The following is a 13,085-nucleotide window of genomic DNA, read 5'->3' as shown; positions in this document are numbered from 1 at the left end:
GACCATGGCCCATTGGCAGATTACCCAGCAGAGCAGGACTGGTGGTGTGACCGGGGAGTCCACCTACCATCCCCACTCCATGGAAACTAGAGATCCAAAGAGGACACAGACTCCCTGCTTGAGGAATCAGAGTCAAATAGAATGGGCAGATTTGACAGCTGGCAATATGACCAGCACCATGAGTCACTCTAGGATAGGGAGACCAGTATGTTTGGATACGGAAAGTCTTGATCCTCCACACACTTCCTCCTGAGGGCCAGACAACGCCCTGATCATCCTCTGGCTGGTCTTAAGACCTCTAGCCCGCCCCTTCCTTCCTTCTTTCCTCTTGGCCAATGGCTGAGCCTTTCTAGCTTTTCAGAGTACTCCTGGATGAATCAACTCACCATCTTGGCCTGCCCCTCCTATGCTCTTGGAGTGAAACCCATTGGTGATTGGGATACACTACTCTTTTAAGGTCCAACTGTCTCCCTCAGGCCCTGGCAAGGACCCCAAACCCCGGCCTCCCTCACCTCCATCCTAGGCCCCAGAAGAGGGGTTGCTGAGGACCAGTCAGTGGGACCAATCTCCCACTTCAGGTCCACAGTGGGAGACCATAGAGATCCTTTTGCCAGTACTGGGAACAGGCAGGAGTCCACAGTCAAGGGTTAAGTGGAGGGAGGGTAGACATCAGGATGGCCTGTGCTGCCTTCGACTGTGGCCAGTCTGAATGTCTTGTCAACCTGGCAGCCTCAGGTGACCATGGGCCCTTCACAGGGTGTCCCAGTCCCACAGGCCTTGCAGATGATAGGAACCATGGCCATTGCGGGGAGAGGATGTCAAGGCCTCATCAGCAATGATCTGTGCTGGCACTGTGGAGAGGAGAGGAATCAGAAAGTAAGGATCCCTGCTTCTCACAATGACCTTGCCACCCACATGATCCCCCCTGGCTGCAGACCTGGGCTCATCCTGGACTCTAGATACTATCCTGATTCTTAGACCCACAACCAGGTGGTCACCAAGTCTTGCCAGCTCTACCTTCCCAAAGCCAAACTATTTTCATCCCCATAGTAGCCTCCTTGCTCATGTCCCAATTTATGCCCTTATTCCTATGGATTGTTCTCCATGGGTCAGGTCGACGCCATTAAACATTAAATCAGGCCCATCACTGTCTGCCTAACCCCACTTACAGTGCTCCTACTGAATGCATCTTATGCATCTCACTCATCGTGAATAAGGACCCTGCAGGGGACTCCGGCCTTTTCCTACAACTTTCACTTCCCCTCTTCCTCAGGTCATTCATCTCCACCTTCAGCAGCTTCCTCACTGCCTAGAACAGGACAACCTTATCCTCACTCTGGACCTCTGCACTTGTTGCACTCGGATCACTCTGCAGCCCCCATTTTTGGGACTCAGCTGAGCTCTGCCTTTAGGCCTCAGCCCGGACACAACCATTGACTCTGGCAGCCCCTACCTGGCTCCCAGCAGAATATAATCCATGGAAGAGCAAACCCTTCACCTGCCTGTTACTGGTGCGACTGCCTTGGTTACTAGTAACTATCAGCACACAGCAGGTGCTTAACATACACTGAATGATTGAGTGATACACCCCCTTCTCCGGGATATGGTCCTTGTGCCTATCAGACTTAGAGAAGGAGATAAGGGACTGAGAGCTTCACAGGACAGTTGTGCTATCTTCCTCAGATGAGAATCCAACCAACAGCCTTTGCTGGAGCAAAGCCTTTCTCTGTTACACTGGGCCCTTTGCATTCCCTCTTGCTCGCATAAGTTCCAAGCTCTCCTGTCTGGACCAGGTGGGTACCTGGGCTTAGGGCAACCCAACCAAGACCACAGCTTCTGAGCTGGTTTGGTAGCCAGAGCTGAGCCCATTTGGAGGCCAACTCATTCTCCCTAAAGCTCACAGTTTATCAGGTTCCTATTCCTCTGATGCCAGAGCCTCCCTGGAGTCATGAGAGGCCAAACACTGGCCAAATCAGGACAGAACAGGGGCCCAGAACAGGTTATCTATTTTTTTAAAAAGATTTTATTTATTTATTTGACAGAGAGCAAGCACAAGTAGGCAGAGTGGCAGGTGGAGGGAGAGGGAGAAGCAGACTCCCTGCTGAGCAGGGAGCCCAATGCAGGGCTCGATCTCAGAACCCTGGCATCATGACCTGAGCCGAAGGCAGACGCTCAGCCGACTGAGCCACCCAGGCGCCCCCAGAACAGGTTATCTAACCTGGCTTAGGCATCAACAAATGTTACCTGGAGGAAGAATTAGTAGAGATGGGTCTTGAAGAGTAAGTAGGAATTTGCCAGGAGTAGGTGGATGGGTGCTCCAGGTAAGGAGCTTAGTATGTGCAGCAGCCTGGAGACCTGAACAATCACAGTAAGTGTATCTCGGGCACATGGTGAGTGGAAGTGGAACAGAGAGGTTGGAGGTCTTGAAAACCAAGCTTTAAAAGTTGGTCTACGTCCAGGAAGCCAGGAGCTGCAAAGATGCTCACACCAGAGGGAGGCAGTGTCCAGGCCCTTCCCTTTTCACTTTTTTTTTTTTAAAAGACTTTATTTATTCATTCGACAGAGATAGAGACAGCCAGCGAGAGAGGGAACACAAGCAGGGGGAGTGGGAGAGGAAGAAGCAGGCTCCCAGCGGAGGAGCCCGACGTGGGGCTCGATCCCACAACGCCGGGGTCACGCCCTGAGCCGAAGGCAGACCCTTAACCGCTGTGCCATCCAGGCGCCCCTCCCTTTTCACTTTTGTGCTGGATCATTGCCCTGGGTTGGGCTCTCTTGTGGAAGTTCCTTCTCCCAGCCCCCAACACCTGGTTCAGGCGACAGGGTCAGTGCGCCCTCTGGTGGGTACTCAGCAGAGATTCGTCAAAGGAGCAAAGCTGGGAACCTGGGTGAAGTCCATGAGTGTGCTGCCCTGGAGGCTCAGGAGATAAGGGTAGCTGCGGATGGTCAAGTTGCTGCCCCCTGGGCCATAGAGGGCGTGGATGGGCCTGAGGCGGCAAGTGTACATCGCTGCAGTGGATCCCACAAGGCATCCAGCTAGCATCCTCTCCCACGGTGCAATATTTTCTGGCCCGGGAGGGAGAATGGAGGGTGCTTTTACACCACTCCTAGATGCCCTGTAGGTCCACATGACCAGCCACACTCCTGGTCCCACAGGAGGATCCCCACCCTGTGTCTGCCCTGTCATGTACCTGCCGGTGGAGCACCAGCTGCCTTCATGGCAGGCCTCGAGGGGCTGAGTAAGGATGGGATTCCGAGTGTGTGGCCTGGCTCAGAGGACCAAGTTCCTTTTCCCCAAGTACCTGAATTACAGTTTGGGAAAAACTATGGGCTGGACCTTTGGAGCCTTGCTCACCCCTTTCACATATGTTATTTCCAATTCATTCACTAATCATTTATGAACCCTAGTGGCTAGGATGGGGGACACTGCCCAATGAAATACAGAAATCTCAAACTACAGTGGGGACCCCTGCTACTGAGGGAGGTGCCTTCAGAGAAAATCTGGAAAAGAGCAGGGGTTAACTAGGACAAGGGAAGGGTTGAAGGGGAGGAAAAAGATCGGATGAGACTCCTAGAGGAAAAGACCAGTAGCCCCAGGGAAGGTTACTAGTGCTGAAATACCCGAAGGCTGATGATGCAAAGCAAAGCACTCAGACAACCATTCATTCATTAAGTCGTGAGCAAGTATTACAACCAGGTGCAGTGATAAGCACTGGGGAGGAGTCAGTCCTCCAGGATCTGAGTTCGGGGTGGGTGTGGTGTAAGGAGACAATAAATTATTTATTGTGTTAGAAGTTACTTTAGTGTTGGGGAAAAGGAGTGAGGGTTATTTACTATTAATAGTGTGATCTGGGAGGATCCATCTGAAGATGAGTAAAGGAGCTCAGCAAAGCAGGGGCCCTAACATAATATTAAAGAAGAGTCCCAAGCATCGGGAATTGTCACACGGTTGGAGGGAGGCAGAGTTACCCCACGCTGCCAGGATGGCTAGAGGTGCCACACTGGAGAGGTCACTTCAAGAAGGTGGCTTCCCTGAAGACCTGACCTCGAAACCCACACTGAAGGAAGAATAGGGAAGGTCCTAGCGTGAAGGTCTAGAGGCTAAATGGAGAGGGGCTCCGGCAAGGCTGAGACCGAGATGGAGTTAGCGCTCAGATGGCAAGGTGGTGACGCCGGACTGTCCTGTAGAAGCTGGAGCCCAGACAGGAGACCGACACGGAGCGATGCCCGCCAAGGGAGTTTTAGGAGAGGTCCTGGGGTGAAGACCAGTTTGCGGCAAAGGCGTGAAGGCCCAACTCTGCCAGGCGCACGCGCGCTCCAGGGTGGGTAGGGGAGGAGGCTTACTTCGCTGTTGGCCCCGCCCCCCAAACAAATATTTGACATTCCAGGCTTATCTAGAGGGGAGCAGGACCCGAAGGGCGACGTTTCCCCCTCCCGCCCAGCCTGATTGGCCTAGCGCTTCCGCGGGTGGGGACCAGTGGGCAGGCGCCGGAGTGGGCGGTCCGGAAAGGGGCGGATACTCGCCTACACCGAGGAAGCGCTCGAAGCGCTCGTACCCCGAAGCCGCTGGAAAACCTATTTCCCGCTCCTCGCAGACCGCTCCCGGCGCGAGTCACTTGCGTACTGGGCACCTCGGTCTCTTTATCCGTTAAGTAGGGACGCGTTTTAGTGTTGGTTCATTGGGCAAGGCCTTGGAAGCGCCCCCTCCACCCCGGGCTCTTTCTCCGTCTTCCCAACGTCCGGACGCAGCAGCCCTACGTCCCTTCTTCCCGCCGGACTCTTCAGTTTCTCAATCATATAAATGGGAGCACTTAGGGGAGGCCTGGAAACGCGCCGTAAAGGAGTCTCACCAAGCACGACAGGGCGAAAGCCCTCCACGCGCGACTGTCCTTATTGGGTTGCTGGTCTCGGACGGAGAGGAGAGGGAGGGTCTGCAGCCCGTACGCGCACATAACACATTCGCCGCTAGCCCCCACCCTCCAGCGCGCTCACGTCTCCAGACAGGCCCGTCGTCCGGCGGGAAGGGCGACGAAAACAGGCAGCAGTCTCCACGTGGGGTAGAGGCGAGGCTCCAGGCCCAGACCATCGGGCTCAGCCCCGTCTAGAGTGGCACTCTCTGGAGTTGAAGCGGGGCGCTTCCTGCTTCCCCAGCACCGAGGCCTGCACACCACCTAGAGTGTTCTGGCACCGCGGGCACTTACTGGAGCCAGGCTAAGGCCACGTCTTCACACGTGTGTTGACAAGCCCAGCCCCGTGACCTCTGGTCCTCCGACCCATGGCTCTAAGAAACTTTGGTGATCCCCGACCCTCCCCCCCAATCCAGTTGGCCTCTGGTGACCACCTCTCCACAGGCCTCTGGGTGTTCGCCAGTAATTCACGGCCCTCTTCGGTGACTTCTATCCCCCCCAGACCGGCCGTCATGACCCCCAAGGCCTCTAGACTGCCTCCTGGTGATTTTCACAAATCCCACGTGACCCCTACGGGCTGCAGAAGGCCCCTGTTTCTGCATTTTTCTTGGCTCCGGCCTCATGGTGGGGAGGGACAGAGAGGAAGACGAGATCGAGTCAGGTAAGGCCTCTGACGGAGCAGGAGTCCGGGCGGTGAGCGCGCTCCCAGGGCCGGCGTCTGAACGCGCGCGCTCTGGGCTAGGCTCTAGCGGCCTTCCCCCTCTGTTCCCTGGGCCGCCCTCGGTCACGTGGCCGGCGGGGCCGACAGGTAACTCGCCCGGAGAGGGCGGGGGCCAGTAGCCGCCCCGCCCCACGGGGCGCCGCGGGCGGGTCTCAGCAGCGCCCACTGCGCCAGCCGGGCCGCAGGTGCCGCCCCCGACACACGGTGTCCCGCCCAAGCTGATTCGTGTCTGCCGTCGGCCGGTGCGTGCGTGCGCCTCGTCGGTCCGCGTGTGTCTGGCCGAGCGCCCCCTTTCTCTGCGGCCATGACTCCGCCGCCTCCCCAGCCACCGCCCCCGGGCCCGAACCCCACCTCAGACTGCGCCGCCGACCCCCGCCCGGGGCCTGGACCCCTGGTCGTACTGTTCGGAGCTACGGCCGGTGCGTTGGGGCCGGACCTGGGCTCCGACGAGACCGACTTGATCCTCTTAGTCTGGCAAGTGGTGGAGCCGCGAAGCCGTCAGGTACGGTGAGAAGGGGGTTGTTGGGGTCCCCAGGAGTTTCGCGATCCGAGGGGAGCAGTGGCTTATCGGTTTCCCCCGCCGCTCGTAGGTGGGGACGTTGCACAAGTCATTGGTTCGCGCCGAGGCGGCCGCACTGAGCCCACAGTGCCGCGAGGCCAGCGGCCTGAGCGCCGACAGCTTGGCGCGGGCCGAGCCACTGGACAAGGTGCTGCAGCAGGTGAGTGCTGGGGCCCGGGCGAGTGGAGGCATGGCCGGGCCGCGGGGACATTTCTCAGCGGGAGAGGCGGCGGGAGGCAAGGCCTGCCTTGCTGCGACCAACTGGCCTGGGCGGTAGGACGAGTTCTGTTGTTTAAAAGTTGCAGAGATTCCCGCGTGTGCCGGGCCTTCCTGGGGGCACCTTACTTTTCAGTCTTTCCAGGGATCCACTCCTACTGACGCGGTGGGATGGAAGCTGCGAGACCCCTCCCAGGGCCGGCGGGTTTGTGAGGCTGAGACGCCTTTGGGAACCTGCTGGGCCAGGTCTCCCAGAACAGCAGCCGGAAGCCAAAAGGGCCGAGGGGCCTGGTCTTGGCTATAGGTCACGGTCCTTGCCGCCGGCGACCTAGGCCCACCCACCCGCCTAGGAGACGCTGGAGCGGGGGCGTAGGGCGGGGTCTGCCTCAGAGGCAGACGCCGCCAGGTGTAAGCTGCTCGTCTAGGCCTGTCCCGGCCGGCTGGCCAGGCGTGGGCGCTGTCCGGACCCCGCCTGAAGGCTACCTGTCTCCTGAGTGCAAAGGCCCAGGGTGCCTCCCAGCCCCGGCTGAAGTGGGAGGCGGTTCCCGTTGCTGTTTTTTTCTTATCTTCACTACGGCACTCACCCTGTGCCTGACTTTGGAGTGTAATGAGTTTAAGTGCTTTACACGCACAAATTCTTTCATTTTCCAACTGCGGTGGTTCCTGATGAGGTGCAAAGATGTTGAACCTGATCCTTTCGCAGAAGGGCTCCCAGGCTAGACCCTACTTGGGGAGTGTGCTGAAGGGGAACTGGGTTGGCCCGCTCTCGGCCTGTGCCTAGTGCTTGTACCTGTTCTCCAGCACGGAGGAAGGCTGGGGGGCTGGGCAGATTGAGAAGTGCCACCCCCTCTATGAGCAAACAGCTCAGTGCCAGCCGGTCGATAGGGTGTGGGTCAAAGCTCATGCTGCCCCTGGCGTCCAGGTGTGGAGCTCTGTCCTTGGATTTTCTCTGCCCCTCGGTTGGTCAGACCTAGAGGCGGGGCTGCCATTGACCATGAGCCAGCTGGGCCTCAGGCAGAATTGGGCCTCGCCCACCTGTCTGAGGGTGGTGCCTGGTCAGGGACAGGTTTAACCTGCTTTGCCCCGCCCCTTCCCACCTGCTTGTCCCACTCCACCAGGTGTTTGCTCTGGCCCCACTCCAGACTCTTGGGAGTGCATGTGATGGGGGCTTGGGTGATATGTGACTGCCCCCATTTGGCCTGGAGAAAGTGACTGGGGGAGAAAAGGAACACAGAACCAGGTCCCACGCCTGTGGCCAACTCCTCCCCAGGCAGGGTAGGGCTGAACATCTAGCTGAACCGGCTTTGCAGCCTGTGCCCTCCCTCCTCCTGCCCGCTCAGCTGTGAGTTTGTGTCTGTCTCTCCCCACTCCCTATCCCCAGTTCTCACAGCTGGTGAGCGGGGATGTGGCTCTGCTAGGCGGGGGCCCCTACATGCTTGTGCACTGATGGGCAGCAGCTGCTGCGACAGGTCCTGCACCCCGAGGCCTCCAGGAAGGTATGCCACTGAGGGCACAACGGGGTAGGGTTCCCAAGACCCCTGTCATGGGGGTGGGCAGGGCAGCTCAGTTCCCCCCATTCATGCCCACTCCCATGTGCCCCCAGAACCTGGTGCTCCCCGACACCTTCTTCTCCTTCTACGACCTCCGCAGAGAGTTCCATGTGCAGCACCCAAGCGCCTGCCCTGCCAGGGAGCTCACCGTGGCCACCATGGCACAGGGTATCTGTGACCCAGAAGGGTTAGGGTGGCGGGGAGCTGTAGGCTGTTTTTGAGTATGTGCATTCTGGAGGGTTATATAAACACATGTGAGTTTACATGACTGCCGAGTCCTTGAGGACACATGCCTCTGTGTCTGTGCTGGGGTGTGTCTGAAATAGGGACGTACGTTTGCATATGTCTGGGATGGGGACTTGTAAGGGCATATATGAGCTGGATCAAAACAGATGTGCTGGCCTCTCATGTTGGGATTTCCTCATTGTTACTTCTCTGCTCATAGACTTGGGGCTGGAGACAGATGCCACAGAGGATGACTTTGGGGTCTGGGAAGTGAAGACAATGGTAGCTGTCATCCTCCACCTGCTCGAAGGGCCCAGTGGTAAGGTGCCCTTCACTACCTGTCACCCGCTCTCAGGGTGAATGTCTGCCTCCTTCTTCCTCAAAATCCCCGTCCCCACTTGTTACCTTCTTTGAGAGACCACAGGTAGAAGCTCCTTTGTCACCTCCTTATCCCCCTCAACTGTCCTCTTTTTGCAGAGCTTGGTGGGGAGACCCCCCTCCACCATACCCTGCTGACCCCCATGCCATCTCCTCTCAGGTCAATTGTTTTCGAAGGCAGAGGTGGTAAAGCAGAAATATGAAACAGGTCCTTGGTGAGTGTGCGGGCAGGGGTGGGGGGTGCCAGTAGCTGGACAGCTCTGACTCTGTGCCCTGCCCCCACAGCAGCAAGGCCGATGTGGTGGACAGTGAGACTGTGGTTCGGGCCCGTGGGTTGCCTTGGCAGTCATCAGATCAGGATGTGGCTCGGTTCTTCAAAGGACTCAACATTGCCAGGTGGCTATGACAGTAATGGTGGGCTCAGGAGGGCAGGCCTGCCCAGGAGGCACTAACGTAGCCCTGGCTCCGCAGGGGTGGCGTAGCACTCTGCCTCAACGCCCAGGGCCGCAGAAATGGCGAGGCCCTCATCCGTTTTGTGGACAGCGAGCAGCGGGACCTAGCGCTGCAGAGACACAAGCACCACATGGGCGTTCGCTATATCGAGGTGGGGCTTTGGGCTGGGAGTGAAGCAGGGCAGAGCTGAGGCCTGCCAGGCTGGAGACCCATGGGCTGTTCCCGCTGTCCCCACAGGTATATAAAGCAACAGGAGAGGAGTTTGTCAAGATCGCAGGCGGTGAGTGTGCTCCCGACAGCACCTAGCTCCCCTGGTTCTTGATCTTGGTCCCACTTGCCCACTGCCCCCTGCCTTTCTGCTCCCCTGCGTGCCAAGTGTAGGTGGGTATTTGGAAGGGCACAAATGGGGTCAGTAGGTGACTCCCATGCCTCTCACCAAGGCACGTCACTAGAGGTGGCTCGTTTCCTGTCACGGGAAGACCAAGTGATACTGCGGCTGCGGGGACTGCCCTTCTCTGCTGGGCCGGCGGACGTGCTAGGCTTTCTGGGGCCTGAGTGCCCGGTGACTGGGGGTGCTGATGGGCTGCTCTTTGTGCGCCACCCTGACGGCCGGCCCACTGGTGATGCCTTTGCCCTCTTTGCCTGTGAGGAGCTGGCACAGGCTGCGCTGCGCAGGCACAAGGGCATACTGGGTAAGCGATACATTGAACTCTTCCGGAGCACTGCAGCTGAGGTGCAGCAGGTGAGCACCCAGGGCTCCCCCTACCCACCACGTGCTTCTCCTCCAGGGTCCCCCTTCCATCCCCGTACCCCTGCCCTACTTGGCATGACCGGCCTGTTGCTGCCTTCCTTGCCAGGTCCTGAACCGCTACGCATCCAGCCCGCTCCTTCCCACGCTCACCGCTCCACTGCTCCCCATCCCCTTCCCATTGGCAGCCGGGACTGGGAGAGATTGCGTTCGCCTGCGAGGCCTGCCCTACACAGCCACCATCGAAGACATCCTGAGCTTCCTGGGGGAGGCAGCTGCTGACATCCGGCCCCACGGTGTGCACATGGTGCTCAACCAGCAGGTGAGGCTGCTGCCAGTGGGGAGACCTACATAGAGAGGGCTGTGAGGTTGGGGGTGAGGCACTCTTGCACGTGCCAGGTTGTTTACAAGACCTCTGTGTGCACAGGGCCGGCCATCGGGCGACGCTTTCATCCAGATGACATCGGCAGAGCGGGCCCTAGCTGCTGCTCAGCGTTGCCATAAGAAAGTGATGAAGGAACGCTATGTGGAAGTGGTCCCCTGCTCCACAGAGGAGATGAGCCGTGTGCTAATGGGGGGCACCTTGGGCCGCAGTGGCATGTCCCCTCCACCCTGCAAGCTGCCCTGTGAGTGTCCCAGGGGCTGGGGAATGAGGCATGTGAGGGCCAAGCTGTTCTAACCCTCACTTTCTACAGTGGGGACTCTCTTCTGGCTGCCTCACCCAGGGCAGTGCTGGGCTCCCTGCAGATGCACTCTCTACTTCTGCCTCCAGGCCTCTCACCACCCACCTACGCCACCTTCCAGGCCACCCCAACACTCATTCCCACTGAGACGGCAGCCCTGTATCCCTCTTCAGCACTGCTCCCGGCTGCCAGGGTGCCTGCTGCCCCTACCCCTGTTGCCTACTACCCAGGGCCAGCCACTCAACTCTACATGAACTACACAGCTTACTACCCCAGGTACCAGCTGCTAAGAAAACTCCATAGTCTTGCCCCCATTCTGTTGTGAGGGAGGGTCATGATCCCCTCCTGGGCCAGATAATCCAAGGTCTGTTAGAGCTGGGACTTCATCTGAGATGGACAAGGGAGTGACAGGTTAAGGTCTGGAGGGTACCATGTACAAATTAGAGTAGAGAGGACTCTGGAGACAGGTTTTAAGGAGGAGGACTGAACTAAGTATAAGGCAGAGACAAGGGAAGAGGGAGGCAGGTCTTGGTCTAGGCCATAGGTGGGACAGCACTTCTAAATCCCTGCCTCTCCCGTCCTAGTCCCCCAGTCTCCCCCACCACTGTGGGCTACCTCACCACACCCCCTGCTGCCCTGGCCTCTGCTTCCACCTCAGTGTTGTCCCAGCCAGGAGCCCTGGTCCGTATGCAGGGTGTCCCATATACAGCTGGTATGAAGGATCTGCTCAGCATCTTCCAGGCCTATCAGGTGAGGTGTGGCTGGAGGGCTTGGGAACCTGGCTGAGTCTGGAGCTGCCTCCCCTAAATCTCTTTCCCTTCTGCAGTTAGCCCCTGATGACTACACCAGTTTGATGCCTGTTGGTGACCCGCCTCGCACTGTGCTACAGGCCCCCAAAGAGTGGGTGTGTTTGTAGGTGAGGGAGCCAGGAGGTAAGAGCTGACTGATGTCTAACATGTCTCTCGTGGTGTCCAGAGAACCAGTACCCTCAACCAGGTGGCTTCTTTCTGGGCTTGTCAAAGCTCTGAGAAAGCACCTAGAGAGGCTCAAGCCCCAGCTCCATCTCCCACTTTTTGCTGTGCCTGTTGACCCCAAAGATGATGGCTGGACCCTGCATGCAGGGCTGGGTGTGGAATGGTGTTACCCTGCTCCCAGTGGCCTGATCTGGGCCTCCTGAGTAGCACCGAGAGCGCCTTTGGTCGGTTTTGGCTATGGCTCATACCCACAGGTACTGTGGGGGCTGATGTCCACAGCAGGCTTGCTTGCTTTTTAAAAATGTAAGCCCTGGTGCCTTCAATGTATGACTCCTGGGAGCTTCTGAGTAAAGATCCCAATGTTCTGCCTTCCCTTTCCCTTCTGGTAGTGGGCAAGGAGGCAGAGAATGCTGGCCCCAGCCCCCAGGATATTTGATCCTTGGTGGGCACATTGTGCCAGGGGTCTAAGGATGCTGGCTCTCCTCCAGCTTGGCACAAGGACTATCAGGTGGCAAAATCACAAGGTGTTTGGATGGACTGTACTGCAGTATCCCCAGAGGACACTAGGGGGCAGAAGGCCCTCACACAAAAACTCAGGCTTGAATTTTAAAAGGGGACTTTCTGCCTACTTTTCATGCACACCTTGGGCAGGCCAGTTGTCCTGAACTCAGCAAACATCGTGGAATGTCCTTTGCACCCACTAGAGGGTACAGAACTGAAGCTTCGGAAGGAATTTGGAACTCTACTACTCACTCCTTCGTAAAATAAACAAAGGTTCCTAACCAAGTGGACTTTTTAAAAGCCAGAGTGCCCTTAGCTTTGGACCCCAGTCTGCGGGGCTCCACACCTGCCCCAGGCAGAGGAAGACTCAGGCAGATTTCAAGAACACTGTTAACCTGTCACTGTTTATTATTTCAGCCCTGTAACTGAGGAACATGAATTGCTGGCTCTTCCCTTTGTTATCTGTGTAAGGAGCACTACACCCCTATCTATAAAAGGTTTTAAAATACAAAAGTGTAAGAAAACACAATCCCAAGTGCTGTAAACATAACAGAACCAATTCCCTAACTGTACATCGCCCATTTTATAAAATACAGTGTTTCAACTTGAGGCCATCTGAGCTTTAAAGATGACTATCTGTTCTGAATATTAAAAACAGGGCTTCAAAGCCAGGGGTCGCCTGGGTGGCACAGCTGGGTAAGCGTCCCATTTTTGGTTTTGGCTCAGGTCATGATCTCGAGGTCTCCCTCTCCTCTCCCCCCCCTAAAATAAATAAATCTTTAGAAAAACAAAAGCACCACCCCAGGACTTCATGCCCAGATCCAGCAGAGCTGTGATAGTGGTTAGCCCAGGGCAGGGGTGGGCTGTTCTTCATGCAGCAACACCACACATGAACCTGAAGAGAGGACATCTGGTCCCTTTCGAGCTGTTTTCAGCCATGTTTCTCTGTATCCCATTTCTCAAACCAAGATGAAGCACAGGGTGGAAGGGGTAGGGGTAGGTGCTAGGACATGCCCAGTTGCTCAGTGTTGCCACTAGAAGTCAGTTTGCATCGTCCAATGAATGTGTACCTTAGCACCACTTACGCTGCACAGAAGTTGAAAGTCTTTACTTGCAAAGCCAAAAAATACTGATTCTTAAACCAAAGACTTTACAAAATGATACAAGACCGCT

General features: G+C 57.1%; 1 protein-coding gene across 1 annotated transcript; it reads left to right on the top strand.

The window, feature by feature from the left end:
• Positions 1–5,887: 5,887 nt before the first annotated feature.
• Positions 5,888–12,939, top strand: ESRP2 (epithelial splicing regulatory protein 2). Its single transcript, XM_034638493.1, is given in 16 exon segments — positions 5,888–6,127; positions 6,216–6,344; positions 7,782–7,835; positions 7,837–7,896; positions 8,004–8,118; positions 8,396–8,494; positions 8,714–8,768; positions 8,839–8,949; positions 9,025–9,157; positions 9,244–9,286; positions 9,447–9,748; positions 9,864–10,076; positions 10,182–10,380; positions 10,527–10,713; positions 11,022–11,187; positions 11,264–12,939. Coding segments are annotated over 16 exon segments (2,154 nt in total). The 5' UTR covers positions 5,888–5,929; the 3' UTR covers positions 11,354–12,939.
• The last annotated feature ends 146 nt before the right edge of the window (positions 12,940–13,085 follow it).

Source organism: Ailuropoda melanoleuca, chromosome 12, assembly GCF_002007445.2.
Source record: "Ailuropoda melanoleuca isolate Jingjing chromosome 12, ASM200744v2, whole genome shotgun sequence".
Classification (NCBI taxonomy): domain Eukaryota; kingdom Metazoa; phylum Chordata; class Mammalia; order Carnivora; family Ursidae; genus Ailuropoda; species Ailuropoda melanoleuca.
This window is presented reverse-complemented; position numbering and strand designations above follow the sequence as displayed.